The 17739-nt window shown below is 48.8% G+C and overlaps 1 protein-coding gene across 8 annotated transcripts in view; it reads left to right on the top strand.

The window, feature by feature from the left end:
- The window catches only part of TENM4 (teneurin transmembrane protein 4), an 854243-nt gene that overhangs the window by 522321 nt on the left and 314183 nt on the right, over positions 1–17739 (top strand). For 7 of the 8 annotated variants that reach the window (XM_061407667.1, XM_061407664.1, XM_061407669.1 and 4 more), the window contains one exon: positions 6130–6339. The exons of the other annotated variant lie outside the window; for it this stretch is intronic. In XM_061407667.1, coding sequence (XP_061263651.1) covers positions 6130–6339 — 210 coding nt within the window. The remainder of the gene's footprint in view (positions 1–6129; positions 6340–17739) is intronic. 8 annotated transcript variants of the gene reach the window in all.

Genomic DNA, 17739 nt, shown 5'->3' on the forward strand with positions numbered 1-17739 from the left:
ATTTGGGCGTTTAGATGGATTTCTCAGGACTGCTGAGAAAAGTGTAAAAAAGTGCATTTTGTTAATGGTCCTTTCTTTGGCAGAGTAATAAATGCGTCCATCAGCTAGCCCTTCACACTTTAGTCTCCCGGCGTATTCCAAAGACAACTTAGAATGCAGAGTGCCGGAGGCTCTTTCTTGAGCACCAGCTTGCCCTAGTTATAGGTTACATTTCAAACGCTAAGGAAAGCTGCCATCAATACACACAAAGTGTGAGGGATTGAAATTGCTCTTCCTGTAGAGCTCAGGACTCCCTTGTCATGTGTTCCTTTCATATATCACAGCTGTCTGCCTAACACGTTCCTCTTGTACGACGTCAGTAAGCGATGCATATTGATAAAGGTGTCATTGGCAGGCTTGCAGATCTGTCATTGTTTATTCCCCAAAATCAGCCTGTTCTTCCTCTCAAAGACCTACAACTGGAGGTATGGTAAAGGAATCCATCCAATGAGCCCTCACATTGGGACTTCCTACAAGCATGATACCATCCTCCCCTCAAAAGCTCTTTGCTGTGGATGTTGTGATTTCATTTTTCAAAGGAGAAAATGGAGACTCAGAGAAGTGAAGTGACTCACCCAAGGTTGTACAGCCAGTTATGAACTGGGGCTTTGGTCCCTGGTTTGTTCAACAGGAATCCTGTAGTCTTTCCACTTTAGATGTGTTTCAGTTGATGGACAGGAATCTCCCCCTCCAGACTCCAAACCAGGGCTGATAAATGTATTTCACACCCCCTTAGTGGACAGAGCATTGCCATTGTGGGTTCTCCCCCAGGTCCTGTGACCACAGACAAATGCATTCAGTTGTGTAAGCCTCCATTTCTTGACCTTGAAAATGGGCATGGGTTTTCCAATCCATAGTTATTGTGAAGAAAAGATCTTGTAAAAAGATCCTCCTCCCAGAGGAGGAGCTCTGTGAATGCTTGTTCCCACCCCCATCCCTCGACCATAGGGTGTCTGCCTTCTCTCACTTTGTTGCTTTGGTTTTTTCCTTTCTCCACCTTTATCTACTATAAGTGCAAGCTAGGCTCAAAGACCTTCTCTCCAGAGACATGCATGGCCACCCCCTACCCTTCTGTGGCCCCCTGTTGTTGAGGTGAGGTATTCCAGACACCCCATCTCATTTTAGCAGAGACACAGTGGAAAATTCTGCAGTACCAGGTTCCCTTCAGCCGATGATCAGGATACATGGCAAGGCGACCCCTAACCCCAATTCCCTAGTCCTGCCCGTGGTATCAGGCATCCTTATTTGCCTACACATACATGCATCTGGGCCCCACCTAAAAGGCAAGCCCAGATCATATGGACTTTCAACATCCTAGTTGAGCTGTGAGCCAATTAGAAAGGAAGTCTGGGTGCCGAAGCAGATGCCTGAAGTGTCAAGATCAAATCCTTCTAAAGTACGGTCCCAATCTTGTCACGTTCTTGCTTTAAAAACCCGCGTGACTCCCCACCTAAGGTCTGGTTTCCCTTTCCTTGTGTTCAAGGCCTAAACCTGTTGTTCAGAGACTCATTTCCCACTTCTCTCTTCACATAGACCTTTGCTGCCATAATCAAAGTCCTCTTCTTCCCTTCTGCCTTCCCTCCATCCTTTCTTCATTTAGCAAATATTTGTAGTACTTTCTAAGTACCAGACACTGTGCTGGACACTGGAGAATACAGTAATGGACAAGCCAGGCTGGCAAGCGGCTGGCCACAGACAAGTCCTCACTACAGTATGGGAAGTGTTGCAGCAGGGAACCCCCAGGAGGCATGCCAAAACCAGGTTTGGAGCATCTGGGAAGCCTTCCTGGGGGTAGCGATCTTGAGATTAAGCCCAGAGGCTGACTAGGGGCTAATGAGACTCACAAGGGCGGTAGTGATGTAGAAAAGGGAAGAGGAAAGGAAACACTCAAGAAGAAGGAACAGCATATACAGAACCTCAGAGGCAAAATTTTGTAGTTGTGCTCCAGGGGGTGCCCTTCAGATCAGTTCTATGCCAGTGGTGCCCTGAAGTTGTGCAGATCTGCAGACTTGGGCAGAAGAGGGGTCGGTGAGTATGTGGAAGTCAGGGCACGTCAACCAGTCTCAGCACACGTAGTGAGAAGTTATGAGACTTGAGAGGCAGAGTGATGCCAGGGAGGTTGCTTGAGGCCAGGTCAGAGCTAAGGGCCTGAGGCAGAATATTCCTCCCTCTGCCGTGGATGCTCAAGCCCCCATCTCTTCATCTCTTCCCTCTGGAATCCTCTGTGGCTCCAGAAAGCCTTCCTTGGGGCCTCCAGTTGAAGCGAGCTCCCCAGCCCCTCGCACATCCTCCAGGCACTGCTTGGAGTCTTCTGCTCTGACAGGTCCCACCCCTGCCGTGCTGAGAGCTGCATGGGACACTCCCCCTGCCCTCCCACCAGCTCCTTGGGGGTTGCGCCTCACATAGTCTGTACCCCCCTCACCTTCTAGCCTGCTCAGGGGGCATTTAGGAAATGTCTGTGGAATGAAACAGTGCTCGCCATACTTCTCCGTTCACATGCTGCTCTTATAAAGAAAAGATAAAGTTAGCCCCCCTCACTTTATACATACATGTTTATGCATACCGACATCTAAAGTTTATTGGGTGTTTACTGGCTGCCATGCCGTTCTCATTCCAGTATTCTTGCCTGGAGAATCCCATGGACAGGGGAGCCAGGTGGGCTATAGTCCATGGGGTTGCAAAGAGTCGGACAAGACTGAGCAACTAACACACATGCCATTCTCAACACATTACTTGTTTTAACTCCTTTAATTCTCAGAGCGACTCTGTAAAGTAGCTATTCTTTTTTTATTTTTTGCTCTCCATTACTTCCACTCCAGTACTATTGCCTGGAAAATCCCATGGACAGAGGAGCCTGGTAGGCTACAGTCCATGGGGTCGAAAAGAATAGGATACTACTGAACAACTTCACGATCATGATTACTTAGATGAGGCGATCGAGTCACAAAAGGTGGGGTAAGTTGACTGAGGTCACTGTTACAGAACTAGCAAGTAGAACAGTAGAGTTCAGATGTAGGATCCAGAGCCCTTTCTTTTAATATAATCCTGCACTGCTGCTGAGGATGCCAAATTGAGACAGCAGTGCATTTTATTACATGTGTTTTAAGCAGGAATGTATTATGTACATTATAAAACATTTACAAAATAGATATTAGGAAAGAGTGACATAGAAATTACGTCTAGAATGTTCTTGCACCCAGGAGATGGTTTTATGCCCCTGCCTGGGGACCACTTAAATTAAGAGATGCTGATGAATGAGAGGGAGGAAATTGACATAGTTCCAGTAGTTTCTGTACATCACGGAAACCTGAGTTATTGTGCACCTATTAAGGGTCTGGGCTTCCCTAGTGGCTCACCTGGTAAAGAATCTGCCTGCAGCATGGGAGACCTGGGTTTGATCCCTGAGTTGGGAAGATCCCCTGGAGAAGGCAATGGCTATCCACTCCAGTATTCTGGCCTGGAGAATTCCATGGACTGTATTGTCCCTGGGATCACCAAGAGTTGGACATGACTGAGCAACTTTCACTTCACTTATTAAGGGTCTGGCACCTTGTTAGGTGCTTGAATGTTAGGTATGAACATTCAGAGCAACCCCAGAGGCCTGGAGTGAGGCCTAGAGATTGCATGGAAGGGAGAAGAAACAGGCATAAGGCCTGGGAAGGACTGTGCTGCTCTTAGCCCAGAATCTCTGAAGTTTGTGATGGAACAAGTTACTTAGTTCTGGAACTGTTTATTTCATAAAGCTTGACAGATTTACTCAGGAAGAGGCTGTAACAAGCACCCTGGAACAACAGATCATGTTTCTTAACCTTTGTCTGAAATTCTAACAACTCAACATGGTCTGGTCCTGGTTATCTCAAGCTCATCAGAAGCTCTGATTGGAGATTAGAAGATGTCTTTGGTTAATAAAAGATGAGGAAATGAATGTATATTTGCTTAATTAATGCAGCCTGGCTGACAAAATCTTTTCAATCCTGGGACAGCAGGGGAAGGGAAATCTTGAATGGAATTCTTCATGGGGTGGTTTCATTCAGTTTGGTCAACATTTGTTAAGCACTGACCCTGGGATTCTGCTTGCTGGAGCATGCCATGTGCTCAGATGTAGTACCTTTAGTCCTTACAATAACTTTATTAAAGGGGAGGAGCTCCCAACTTACAAATGAGGAACTGGAACACATTTACTCAAGATCATATAGTCAGTAGGAGGCTAGGGCATGATACAAACTCCTATTCTGTTGAACTTCAAAGCCTGCTGCAAGAAGGTAGTACTGTATCCCAAGGGGGTGCATATGCTTTTATATGGGAGACAGCTACAGATAACTCCAAATACACCAGAGCAAATATGATAACAGAACTAAAAGGTTAGTTCAAAGAAAGAAATGATCATCCCTATAGTGCTATGTGGTAAGTGGTGTCAGGGAAGGGTCTCCCTAGGCTAAATTGGAAACCCTGATTTGGACGATTTTAAGATAAATCAGTCCATGGGGTTGCAAAGAGTCAGACACGACTGAGCAACTGAACTGAAGGTAAATCATAGCCAAAACACAGATGGAAAAGCTACCCAGAGATTGGACCTTGATTGTGGATTCCTACTGCCTCCGTTGCTGTTACTGAGTTTCTAATACAAACCAACCAAGTGGGATACACAGCAGCTCTATAAAATGTCTCATGTGGTTGGGCTCAGGGGTTGACATGAGCATCATGGAACCTGCACAATCCTGCAGGATTCGGTCACTGAACTGAGTGAGCCTCTCTTGGTAGACAGACCCCCCCCCCCCCGCCCCTCCCCACGAAGAATCAGCAGCTCTCTATACCACCTCTTCCTCAGGGCTCTACCAAATCTTGTGATGATGTGTCTGGGCTGCGTTTTGTTTCCTAAGTGTTTGGTCTCTGAAACACTGAATGGGTCCGGTTATGTTTTAAACCTTCTGTGAGTCAAGGTGGGAGAGAAGCAGCAGGCCTGGCTGTCCAGTGAATGCTTTGCCTTGTACTGTATACCCCTACATGTCTGTGTGTATGTCCCCTCTCTTGTAGATGATGTACTGCACATGCCTCAAGGCCAGACACGTGTAGGACAGCAAATTGCCTGTCCCCAAAGCTCTTGTCCCCAGTCGTCACCCCCTGCTTCTGAAGAGTTGGGAGTGTTTCCACAAAATGATAGAAAGCTGGCATTTTAGAATCGTGGGACCCTGACATGTTAGAAATCTGCAGGCAAGCCTCCTGACTTAGTGCCCCAAAACTTAGTGTTTCCAAACTCACAGGATGCTAGTGTCGTAAAAGGTATACAGTATTTTCCTCTGAAATATTAGAATTTAAGAACGCTAGTCTGCGAAACACTTAGAATTCATCTCTTCAGCCAACATTTGTATAGTGCCTACTGTGTGCTAGGTACTATGTTAGAGTCTGGAGAGGCACGCAAGTGAAAAAGACTGTTAAGAGTTCTTGCTCTCTCAATAAGTTTGCAGAGAACGTACTTAAAATCTTAAAAGTGTCAGATTCTTAGAAAAGTTTAAGTGTGTTGAAATCCTAGAATGCCAGCAGTGAAGGGGGCACTAGATCATTCTTTCCAGTTCCCCGCTACCTTTTATGAGGCTTAGAGGCTGTTCCAGGCATGCTGGATTAAAATCTGACTAATAAGAACATTATTTCAGTTCGCTGACATCACAGAATGGCCAACTTCTTCGCAGGGGCTCAGCGATCACCCAGGGTGGATGCTCATTTTATCAGAGACGCCACTGAAACTCAGAGCGGGGCCGCTGTGTGATAGAAGACACAGCCCGCCCCCGGGACTAGACCTCAGGTTTTCAGGCCTCTCTCAGAGAGCAGGCAAAGCAGGAAGGCCTTCCCAAGTGTTTCCGAGGGTCTTGCTCTTGGCAAGCTGCGCAGGAGGCCAGCTCTTCAGGAGTTTGCACCGCTTTGCCAGAGGTATCAGCCCCGCCCCCGGGCCACGTGTGCAGTAGATCGCCCAGTGTTGGGAGCCCCCTCCCCCTGTTGATGTGTGTTTTATTTTGCGCCCTCCCCCTCCCCGTGTGCCTCAAAACCAATTTTCATTATTTTTTTTTTTCCTGTGTTTGTCTCTGTGGTTCGCAGGTGCTCCCTTGCATTGTTCATCCGCTTCATCAACCCCTATTGAGCAGTCCCCCTCCCCGCCCCCCTCCCCTCCGGCCAATGAGAGCCAGAGGCGGTTGCTAGGCAACGGTGTGGCCCAGCCAACCCCGGACTCAGACTCTGAGGAAGAGTTTGTCCCTAATTCATTCTTAGTTAAAAGTGGCTCCGCCAGCCTGGGGGTCGCGGCAAACGGTAAGTCCCTCTCTCTTCCTAACTTCTGTGGGTTTGTGTTGTTTTACCCTTTCGTTGGCGATGCTGGTTAATCTGCCTGCTTGGGCTGCTTGCAGGGGTGGAGGGGCCTGGTGCATGGGGAGCGCGGGGTTCTCGGGGGACCTGGCAGGCTCCATGGGCAGGGGAAGCCCCGCTCCTGCCAGGCTGCACTGCTGGGTACTGCGCGGTTGGGGGACTGCTGTTCCCACCCCTGTGACAGACGTCGGGCAGACAGAGCTGCAGAATAGAGATGCTCAGACAGATACCAGGAGACAAAAAATCAGGTAGAACCTGAGTCAGGCAAAGACAGAGAGACAAAGATAGGCTCTGAAAATGAAAAGTCAAAAATAGCACCGATTGACTGCTTGCTGTGTGCCAGGAATTGTGCCAGCCACTGGCACTTGTTGCTTTATTGCATCCTCCTCACAACCCTGCCTAAGAGACCGGTCTCGTAGTGTCTCCACTGACCATGAGGAGGCCGAGAGAAAGGCTTCTGGCATTTTGGGAAGTTCTTGAGGTTTCACGCTGCCTGGAGACGGGCCTGGGAGCCCAGGCAGCTGCAAGGCTGAAAGCTGACTGCAGAGAGAGCCACTGGGCTGAGCAGGGAACTTCCTCTTATAAATCCTGCCCTGACTTTCTTAAGGAGAAGAGGTATGGGAGGACTCAGTGCAAGAGGTCCAGGCTGGCCAGGAGCTTGCAGACCCAAGTGTTAGCGTCTGGTCAGGTGTTATGTGACCTGGGCCAATGTACTCGCAGTCTCTGTGTCTGGCAGTGACTAGTCCACTTCTTTGTAAGAATTCAAAGCCTGGAGGGGAGTCAAGCCTACGGAGGTGGGTGATATATATGAGATAACCTGGGATCTCCCTGACGGACCAGTATGTCCTGATTATCAAAGAAGAGGAAAGAAAATGAGACTCTCCACTTAACATTGTAGCTTGTGTGTTGATTTTGCAAACATTTATTAGTAAGTGCCTATTTGGCACTAAATTCTGGTCCAATTCTGGAAAAGGTGGCAAAGATTCAGAGAGAATAGGCAGGACTAATGGGCTCTGCAATCAGACATCTTTGCATTAAACGTAAGCTTTATTGCTGTGGAATTTCAGACAGGGCACATTGCCTCTAAGCTTTTCCTCAAGCAAGTATAACGTGGGCATTGTGGTACCCAGCTCATGATGAGGGCTCATCACAGGGCCTGGGATAGAGTTTAGTAAAGGTTAGTCATGGCCACAGTCACCACCCACCTCCCTCCAAGGAATTTATAGAGAGCCTGTATGTGAAAGCTCCCAGCACACTGCCTGGCCCTTAGTAATGCTCAGAAGAGTCAGACTCCTTATCTCTTAGGATCATTACAGCCTAAGGTGATAAAGGAGGTAGGAACCTGGTGTGGGGGTGACTCAGGAGAAGAGCCTCCAGTCTGCCCAAGAGAATCAGGAAATGTTTCCTAGAGGAGGCCTTCCCTGGGCCTGAAAGAAAAAGTAGGGTGTGTCAGATGGGGATAACCAATGGCTTTAATAACCCAGGATATGCTGGGCAGAGGGAAAACATAGACAAAGGACCCAGGGTAGGGAGCCGCTGGGATCCTGGTGCCAGCTCTTTTATACCCGGGAACATGGCCAGTAAATAGGCATTAACTTTGGAAGGGTGTGGGAGGCCACATGGTAAGTGACCTGAGCTCCTCTGAGCGCTGAACTGAGGCTCTCAGGCATTACCCAAGGCCCCACCCCCCATCACCACCATGACAAAGAAAGGTGTTTTATCCCAGCTCCCTCCCCTAACCAGGATCTCTCCCAGCCTCTGCTCTCTGTGAAAACCAGACAGATCTTTGGCCTTTGTGGTTCTCTTCTGGCAGGATCTTGAGCCCTGCATTCTCTGTGACCAAGAGCGAAGCCGTCCTCCAGGGCCCTTTTCCTTCTGTGCTCCTGAGAGTGGCGCTGTCCTTTTGGTGGTTCAGCATCATTGCACCTCTCTACCTTTTAGACCTCCTTGCTTTAAACTGTGCAGAGAAATAGCGACCCAGGAATGGTTTCAGGCCCAGCTCTGTGGCTTATTGGCTATTTATCCTTACAAGACAATCACTGTCCTTCAGGCCTCAGTTTCCCCATCTTGCCAACGATGGAGCAATTTCTAAGGTACTCTGATTTTCTGAGTGTTGTATGGGTGCTGACAGGTGTGCCAGTCAGTAGCCTTAAGCTTACTTGGAAAAATATGTATATACATTGGGATATTTTTTGTTCATTTCTAGATAAATAAGCCTTGTAGGTAAAAGAGAAGGCAGGAGATTAAAGTCCTTAATCTCTCCTCTTGCTAATTAACTGAACAAGAGCAATCATACTGTTGCAAGTTCTGCAGCAGACTGATGGCATTATTGCATTATTGATGTGCAGGGAGCACAGGGGACTTCAGCCTACAGCTGTCTGCTCAGCTTCGCTCCTCTTTACTCCAGCTCCCAGGGGACCTAGAGACACTTCAAAGTCCTTCCCTGGGGCCTTGCTCTGAGTGTGTCACTTTAAAGTGAAAAGTGCAAGTGTTAGTCACTCAGTCATATCCAACTCTTTGCAACCTCATGGACTGTAGCTCACCAGGTTCCTCTGTCCACGGAATTTTCCAGGCAAGAATACTGGAGTGGGTTGCCATTCCCTTCTCCAGGGGAACTTCCCAACCCAGGGATTGAAGCTGGGAGTCACTCTAAAGGTTGGTAAGAAATGTGTCCCGTGCCTGAAGGGAGAGTCTCGGTCCTTGGTGATTCACTGCTCTGGGTTTGGTGGGTCACAAGTGTCACCCTGCCTGCCACCTTCCTGTCCCCCGAAACCCCAAAGCTAGGGGTCTTCCGTGATCCCCAGGACCTGCTGCCATTGGCACGGACCCAGCCCAGCAAGTGAGGATGAGCGGGCCCTGCTCCATAGTGGGCCCAATACTTGTTAAGTTTTGTTTCGTTGTTTTTTCATGGAAAAGTGTGAAATTATTTTAATGGAATCATCTCTGTTGCTTCTGTCAGTTATAAAAGTAACTGCTTGCTAACATTCAAATAGTGCGGAAGGGTAATAAGTGAAGTCCTCTGGTAACTCTTCCTCCCAGAGATATCCACTTTTAACAGTTTGGTGCAGGGCCTTACAGATGCTTTTTAGGGAGTGAAAATTAGTGAGTAAATACATGAAGGGAGGAGCAAGCAGAACAGACTGCATGAGGGCCACAGTGCAGCCAAGAGTCCAGGCATGCGTGCTGAGTCGCTTCAGTCGTGTCTGACTCCTTGTGACCCTGTGGACTGTAGCCCACCAGGCTCTCCACTGTCCACAGGATTCTCCAGGTGAGAATGCTAGAGTGGACTGCCACGCCCTCCTCCAGGGGATCTTCCCGACACAGAGATTGAACTCGCATCTCTTGTGTCTCCTGCACTGACAGGCGGGGTCTTTACCACTGATGCCACCTCAGAGGCCCAAGAGAGCAGGCCTGTAGTCAAGCCTTCTGAAATCGGGCCCCAGAGACGCGACCCTGGGCGCAGGACCTAACCCCCCAGAGCCTCAGCTGCAGCGCAGGTGAAATGGGGAAACCCTTCTGGGGTCACTATCTCCCTTCCCTATCTGCACACCTCCATTCCTTTCCACCAATTGAAGGCTTTAAAGACCACCCGACAAAGTAGATTAATTGCTCTGGCTCCTTTAGAGGCCTACTTCCCCAGAGGCATCTTTGAGAAAGTACTTTAAATGACAAAGGCAGCCCCTCAAGCTCCTGGAGGGTGAAAATGAAGTTTCCTCTGGCAAGAGCTGACTCAGCACCCTCCTCTGCGGGCTGGCCGTTTGGGAGGCAGCCTTCTGGGAGCCAGGCTGTGTGCTCCACGGGCTCCCGGAGGCCCTCTGCCTCCAGCTGTGTCAACTCCTGCCCCAGCTGCGATCCCAGGCCCGGGGCTCCCCAGAACCGCCCTCCTAAAATCCCCGTGTAAAGAGCAGGTAGGCCACGTGGGGCATCACAGAACAGGAAAGGAAACGGGAAGCAGCTCTCCTCTGTCATCAAAATCCTAATCCACCCCACGGATAACCATCTAGAAGTCACTGATAGATACAAAGAAAGATTTCACTAAAATAACAACTTGTCCCAGCTGAGGAGCTAAGGAAGTGGTTAGGATTAAGTAGATCTTTGTCCCTATCCCCACAGAAACTTTTCAAAGGAAATATTAAATGTGCCGTCATCTGGTGGCTCAAATGGTAAAGCATCTGCCTGCAATGCAGGAGACCCAGGTTCACTCCCTGGGTCAGGAAGATCCCCTGGAGAAGGAAATGGCAACCCACTCTAGTATTCTTGCCTGGGAAATCCCATGGATGGAGGAGCCTGGCGAGCTACAGTCCATGGGGTCGCAAAGACTCGAACACGACTCAATGACTAACACTTTCACTTTTTTCAAAGTCTAAAGTAGAAGGACTTTAAAAGCTCGTTGGTTAATATTTAAGAGGCTCAGAAAATAAATAGCTCAGAGAAAGTTGTCCATTTCTCAAAGCTGAGGTGAGATAGGAACAGTGGGAGAATTTACATGTGATGAGCAGCTTTGGTGTGTCTTTTCTTTACACACGTTATCTTTATTGAGCTTCTATTTGTCTCTGTTCAGCAAACTGAGGCCCCAGAGAGGGTCAGGGGCTTAGCCCATGGCTTCACTGCTCCTAAAGGGCATGCAGAGACTCATACCCAAGCCTACTTGATTCTCGGGCCTCAATTTTCTTCCTTTACCCCCAATTTTTTTGTGTTGTTTTCAGTACCAGATCCTGTTATTTCTGTGTCTTTTTAGTAGGAAGCTAAAGAAGATAAGGGGAAGTCCACCAAAGAAAAGCTGATTAAAAAAAAAATTACTAGTTGTTAGATTCCTAGTACTCACTTCACAAACCTTGATGAAGCCTCTATTATGTGAGAGATGTGTAATCTCATTGAATCATGGGTATTCATGGAATCTCACTGAATCTTCCTATCTATCTTGTGTCATGGCCATTTTTACTCTCATGGAGGCAATAGCAGGCAATAGAGGTTAAGTAACTTCCCCTAAATCACACAGCTTCTAGGTCGCAGAACCAGATTTGATTCCCAGGTCTGTTTGAAACCAGAGTGAAATCTTTCCCTTGTTCTTTGGTGAGGACTATGGGAGTTTCAAAGATGAATCAGGCCAATGACTTGGACACCTAATTTTGCTGCTGCTCCTTGAAAGCCAAGCCCTGGATGCTGGGCGATCCGTGGCCTTTTTTTTTTTTCCCTCTTTTCCCCCTGCTCCGGGCCTCACCAGATTTCTCAGGCTGGTCACACTGGTCAACATCACTGTTGTTTGGCAGTTTCATTGACTTTCTCAGGTCTTAAGCAGCTGGGCTTATTTTGTTTTGACTTCCAATCTGGCGGAGGAGTGTTTATTTTTCTTTCTAAATGAGAAACACTGCTATGTATGTGAGCTCCTTCCAAAAGTGTTTTCTTAAAACACAACAAAAAATTCAACTTAATTTAGAACCTATCCAGATTCCCCTGAGGGAGTCTGCCGGGGTCCTGTTAAGTCAGTTTGTGAAATCATAAGGCAAAATTGTGCCTGTTTCCTACTATGGAGACGTATGCAATGAGGCTTTTGTCTCCTTTCTCTGTGAATTTCATGGAACCTGATTTAGTTGCTCCATGCCAACTGCAGGTACTTGGGGGTCTGTATGATGCCCAAGACCCAAGGGTTAAGGACATAGGACCATGTGAAGTTTTCAGGCATTTTTGTTCACCACCAGCTCTCTTGCATCAAAAGATTCTTGTTGGTAAATAAATTCTTACACCAGCCACGTCAAGAATGTAAGTCCTTAACTCCTAAGAACAAGACAAATTGATTTCTTCCTTCTCTCCTGCCTTCATCCACAATGCCATTTGAAATGTTTGTGGATGTTTTCCTGATGGATGAGGGGTAACAGGCACTGACTCTAAGCATAAATATCCTCTGAAATAGGTATTTAATTCATAGAGTCAAAAATCCCTTAAATGAAGCCCTTGGAGTTGCATTTTAGAATCTAGGAATTTTTAGATTTAAGGAATAAAATTCAGTACACATACTTGTCTTTCCTAACATTCTCAGAGTGCTGGGCAAGCCCACGGTAACCAAATACCTTGATATTTCTGCAGTCAGACATATGAACAGCTACTCTGGTGAGATTTAAACAAACCAAAAAAAGGACTCTGAGACCCATGACTGTTCAGGTCAGGCTTCACAACCAGAACAGTTTTGATAAAACTTTGTCTTAGAAAAGAAAAACCTCTCAGCCTTCAGAGTTTTGAGGGTTTTTTTTGGAATGGTGGCTTACGATGGTGATCCTGAATTGTACCTTTTCTTAAATGGGTGGAAGGGGTCCCATGATTCAGAAAGGCTAGTAACAGACAATCATAGAGATAACCAGAAAACTTAGTAACTAGAGGGGAAGCTACAAGGGCCTCCCTTGTAGCTCAGTCGGTAAAGAATCTGCCTGCAGTACAGGAGACCTGCGTTCAAGCCCTGGGTTGGGAAGATCCCCTGGAGAAGGAAATGGCTACCCAGTCCAGTATTCGTGCCTGGGAAATCCCATGGACAGAGGAGCCTGGTGGGCTGCAGTCCTTGGGGTTGCAAAGAGTCGGGCACCACTGAACGACTAACACTTACTTTCTTAGAAGGCATGATACAGGTTCAGATTGCTGACTGGGCAGCTCCATATTTATCTGACATGAGTGCTTGGAAACACCAAGCCACTCAAATGTAGATGTGGGGGTTCCGGAGGCCAGTGCCAGCAGGTTGGCTGCCTTGCAGGCCTAGGAATTCAGGAGGTGAGAGGCCAACTGCTCTGTTCTCCAAAGTCTAGAACTCGGCGACTCTGAGTAGGAACCTTCCCTGACAGCCCCTTCGGGTGTATGGACACCCCCCCACCCCCACCCGCCCACCTTTCTTTGCTGCCTTGCTGTCTTCTACATAAACCTCTCCGTGACAGCCTATGGACCTGCTTATTCCCAAGTCTGATTTCCAGGTTCAACCACCGATTCCTTGAGGCAGGCCTTGTCTGACGTTGTGTCTTCAGAGCTGAGCATACATAGGTGTTGTGGTCAAAACCGAAAAAAAAAGTCGATACCCTCTCGTCTTCTCTTTTACCAGCTCCCCTCACCCCACCCCACCCCCCAACACAACACACACACGCACGCACGCACACGCACGCACACACGCACGCACGCACCCACCCTGCTAGGAATGGCGCAGTGGGCCGCATGGGCGATATAACCGGAGACCCACAGAGAGCATTTGCCCCACTGCAGAGTCAAGGGTCAGTGAACAGCCCCAGCCTCCAGGGCCCTCTTCACCTCACCAGGCGCCTCCCTCCAGGCGGGCGGCTGTGCCCCCCCAAGTGGGAGCAGTGGGGACGGCCACACAGGGGTCACTTCCGGTTTTCGTAGGGTCCACAAAGCCCTTATTCATACGTTACCTCAGGCAGACTCTGGTGACTCTAATTTAATCGCCACGTTGGCTTTCTTAGGAGGTAAGGCTTCTTCCTGACCTTGCAAAATAAACAGGTCACATTTTGAGTTAATGTAACCAAACGTCCTGGGAGAACCAGGGCCCTCTAATTAGTCACTCACGTGACACGATCGCAGACTCTTTGCAGCTCCCTTTCCACTAATTTCCCCAAATACCATTGCATTAAAAGGTACAGAAATAACATTTTTGGTGTCTGGCTTGATTGGATCTAGGAATTCCTAGACCACCCCTTGAGGAAGGCACGGTAACCCTCCACCTGGAAACTAAGCCTGGATTGTGTCCCTGTGGGAATGTTTGTGGCTTGCTCCCTGGGGCCCTTGTGGCCAGTAGGCCACATCTTCAGGCATCTCCTGACAGTTCGGGGCACAGACTGTTGAAGTGATGCCAGGAAGAAAGCTAAGGAGAGCTTGAGAGAGTAGTGGGTCTCACGTTTTGGTAACCCTGGCACTCCCCGAGTGCATTCACATCCGCCATCTCCCGGGACCCACAGCGCAGGGCGTGAGGTTGACCGAACGTGGAGAACCACCAGGTAGGAGAGAGGGAAGAAGCTGGGCTACGCCTCTGACTGTGCAGCTTTGGGCCAGTTTTAGATCTGCCCTCAGCTGGTTGATCCACACTCTCAGGCCCACCACCATCCACATAAGCTGAGTTTTCCAGCTGTAACCCCTCCTGCAGAAGCCTCCTGATAATCTCGCCTGAGTCGTCCTGGAAAGCGGCTTGGGGAGACGTGTGCGCCTTGGGACAGCAGCCCTGCCTTCTGAGCCCAAGTCTACATCTTACCTGCGGTGTGATCCCCACCTGCCCAGTCCTTTGGTTCCTTGGCTGTCTCGTCGGGTGGGGGGAGGACTTGGTTAGATCAGCACTCCCCCGCTGGTTCCTCTGTGTGTCACGGTCAGAGGCTGCACTAGAGCAGTACCCACCTCCATGCCATTTCCTTGCCTTTAAACTGCCTCCTTTCTTGAACTTTTTCTTAAGCTAAGTAAATTTATTTTAAAAAGGAAATTGTATATTACTGCGGCAATTTACTTGCCATAAATAGAGGGTGCTGCTACTGCTAAGTCACTTCAGTCGTGTCCGACTCTGTGCGACCTCATAGACGGCAGCCCACCAGGCTCCCCCGTCCCTGGGATTCTCCAGGCAAGAACACTGGAGTAGGTTGCTATTTCCTTCTCCAATGCATGAAAGTGAAAAGTGAAGTCACTCAGTTGTGTCCGACTCTTCACGACCCCATGAATTGCAGCCTACCAGGCTCCTCCATCCATGGGATTTTCCAGGCAAGAGTACTGGAGTGGGTTGCCACTGCCTTCTCCCAATAGAGGGTAGCTGTAAAAAGTAAATACTGTGGTGAGATAAAGCCCGCCCTAGAATGCCCAGCAGAGATTTGCTTCTGTTTGTTAAAGAGGGACATTGGCAAGTGTTAGGTGTTAAAAACCTACCAGTACCAAACAGAGACTTCCTCCTCTTCATCAGAAGCTTGCAAGAGGATGGAGGCTGTCCTACATGTGAGCAAACGTCAGCTCACTCATTCACCACCTAAAACCATGTCCGTGGGATCCATGGTTCCATGGCTTTTCCCAGAACTCTGTGTAGGCTTTCAATGCTATACCCCACGGCCTGCTCACCTTGAGAGTAAATATCTCTTGCTGTTCCCAGAACCCCCTGTCCCTCCCCTTCCTAAGTGTGGTCTTTTCTAAGCGAGCTGTTCCCACCTTCCCCTCCTGCCCTCTACCCCTGTCATCAGGTCTGATCTGGGTGGTTTGCGCTCAACTGGATTCCCCGTTACTGGTTAATAGCTCCCAGTTTGGACCAGGAACCCAAGTGGCTTCCACTCCTCCCCTTCCTCTCCTTTCCCTTCTCCTCCCTCTCCTTCTGAACTGTCATTATTGATATATGTGTTTGAGATTGAACAACTTAAAAAACATTCCCTCTGCTTTAAATGGCCTAAAAGGACTGAAGCCAAAAGGAAAAGAGAAATGGCGCCATATGGAGCCATGGGAGGAAGAAAGAGGCTATGGAGGCCTGCGGGTCCATTGTGGGCTGTGTGCCCTTGGGAAGCGTGCCCAGCCTCTCTGGGTCTCAGTCCCCTGCTCTGTAAAAATGGATATTGGCTTTAATAGTACTTTGCAGAATTGTTGTGTCTGTGGGAAACTATGAGCGAGCCTTCTAACATAGTGATTGCTACACGAGAGGTGCGCAATGCATGTTCGCGTCGTCACTTTCTTCTCTAGAACCCAGAAGATCTCTGGAAGGAAGGCAGATTCCTACTCCCTCACCGCCCCTCCCAGGCCCGGAGGAGGTACAACAGTGAACAGCTCTGTCCTGGAGGCCTGAGCTTTAATCCCCCTCCCCCTCCCGGATGATTTGCAGAGATTTAGGGTGGGAGAGTGAGCCCAAGACACCAGCTAAACAAACATAGCATGGGGTCCTAGAAACAGAGCCCCCACCCTCCGTGTGGGGCTCCCTGCACTGCCGCCGTTTTCCCAGAGTTCCTGGAACTGCGTGTGATACTCGGTACCAGATCAAACACAGTGATGCCTTTTCCTTCTGGCCAGTGGGCCTTCCCCACCCCTATCCCCCACCCCAAGTTGAAAGGAGAAGGAAATGACTGGTAATTCATTTACGCTTCACTCCCTCTCTCCTGAATGGATCGTATTTCTGCAAATAACTCTGGGAAGCTGTTGCACGGGCTAACAATAATACATATATTTGTACTTCCAGAAACCCCTTTTTGGTTACCACAGCAGAGGCTGTGGGAGCATCGACGCCTGATAGGAGCCAAGTTCCTGCCCCTGTTAACTGTGTGACCTCCCCTCTCACTCAGTTGCCCATCTGTAAAGCGGGCATATGGACAGCAGTCTAGGGTGGATGCAACCATGAGACGGGATAACATCTGAGACACTGAGCTTACAAGGGATGCTGAGTGTTGACTGGTTTCCCCTTCTAATCTGGGGCAAAGAATGCAATTTGTTTCCAGTCGATGAGAAGTTTTTCTGATCAGAACTGAAGTTGTAATCACTTCCCTGCTGTCATGGGCTTCCTAGATGGTGCTAGTGAAGAACCCGCCTGTCAGTGCAAGAGACTTAAGAGATGCAGGTTCAATCCTTGGGTTGGGAAGATCCCCTGGAGGAGGGCATGGCAACCCACTCCAGTATTCTTGCCTGGAGAATCCCATGGACAGAGGAGCCTGGTGGGCTGCAGTCCATGGGGTCGCAAGGAGTCAGACACAACTGAAGCAACTTCGTGTGCGCACACACACGTGCTCTCAACCCGAGAATAAGCAAAAAATGGAAGTGGAGATGATTCTTGCTAGTTTTGCAAGGTCTTGCTCCCCTTTGCCACAATGTTTACGACTATGTCCTCTCTCCTCTGGCTAACTGCGGTAGCATCCTCAGTGGTCTCCTCCCTGCCTCCCATCTCTTCCTTTAATCCATCTCTACTGTCCCAGGGAGATCTTTCCAGAGCGCCTGCAGGAACTTTTCTTGTTTCCCACCACTGGGGACTCGGGACCCATCTCCTCAGATGGAGCCCAATGACCCTTCTTCACAGAGGCCCTCCTGCCCTCTTAGGCCGCTTACTTCTGTGGCCCTACTAGGACCTGCGACCACAGCACACTAAAATGGTTTTTGAGGGGACAGAGGACAATCCTGGCCCCAGAACAGGGCCTGTGATGAATATCTGACCATCTTGGGAGCAAAGCCTTCAGAACACAACTCATTGATTTAGAGGGGAAACCGCTGAAGCTCTTTCTGATTTGGAATCATATGGGAAGAAATGAAGCATGTTTGCCCTTCAGAACCAATTCAGTTCAGCAAATTACTATTAAAGACCTATTGTGTGCCGGGGCCCAGGGGGAATAGAAAGCATTGGCTCATCCGTTGGATATTGAGCAA

The sequence above is a fragment of the Bos javanicus genome, chromosome 29, assembly GCF_032452875.1.
Source record: "Bos javanicus breed banteng chromosome 29, ARS-OSU_banteng_1.0, whole genome shotgun sequence".
Classification (NCBI taxonomy): domain Eukaryota; kingdom Metazoa; phylum Chordata; class Mammalia; order Artiodactyla; family Bovidae; genus Bos; species Bos javanicus.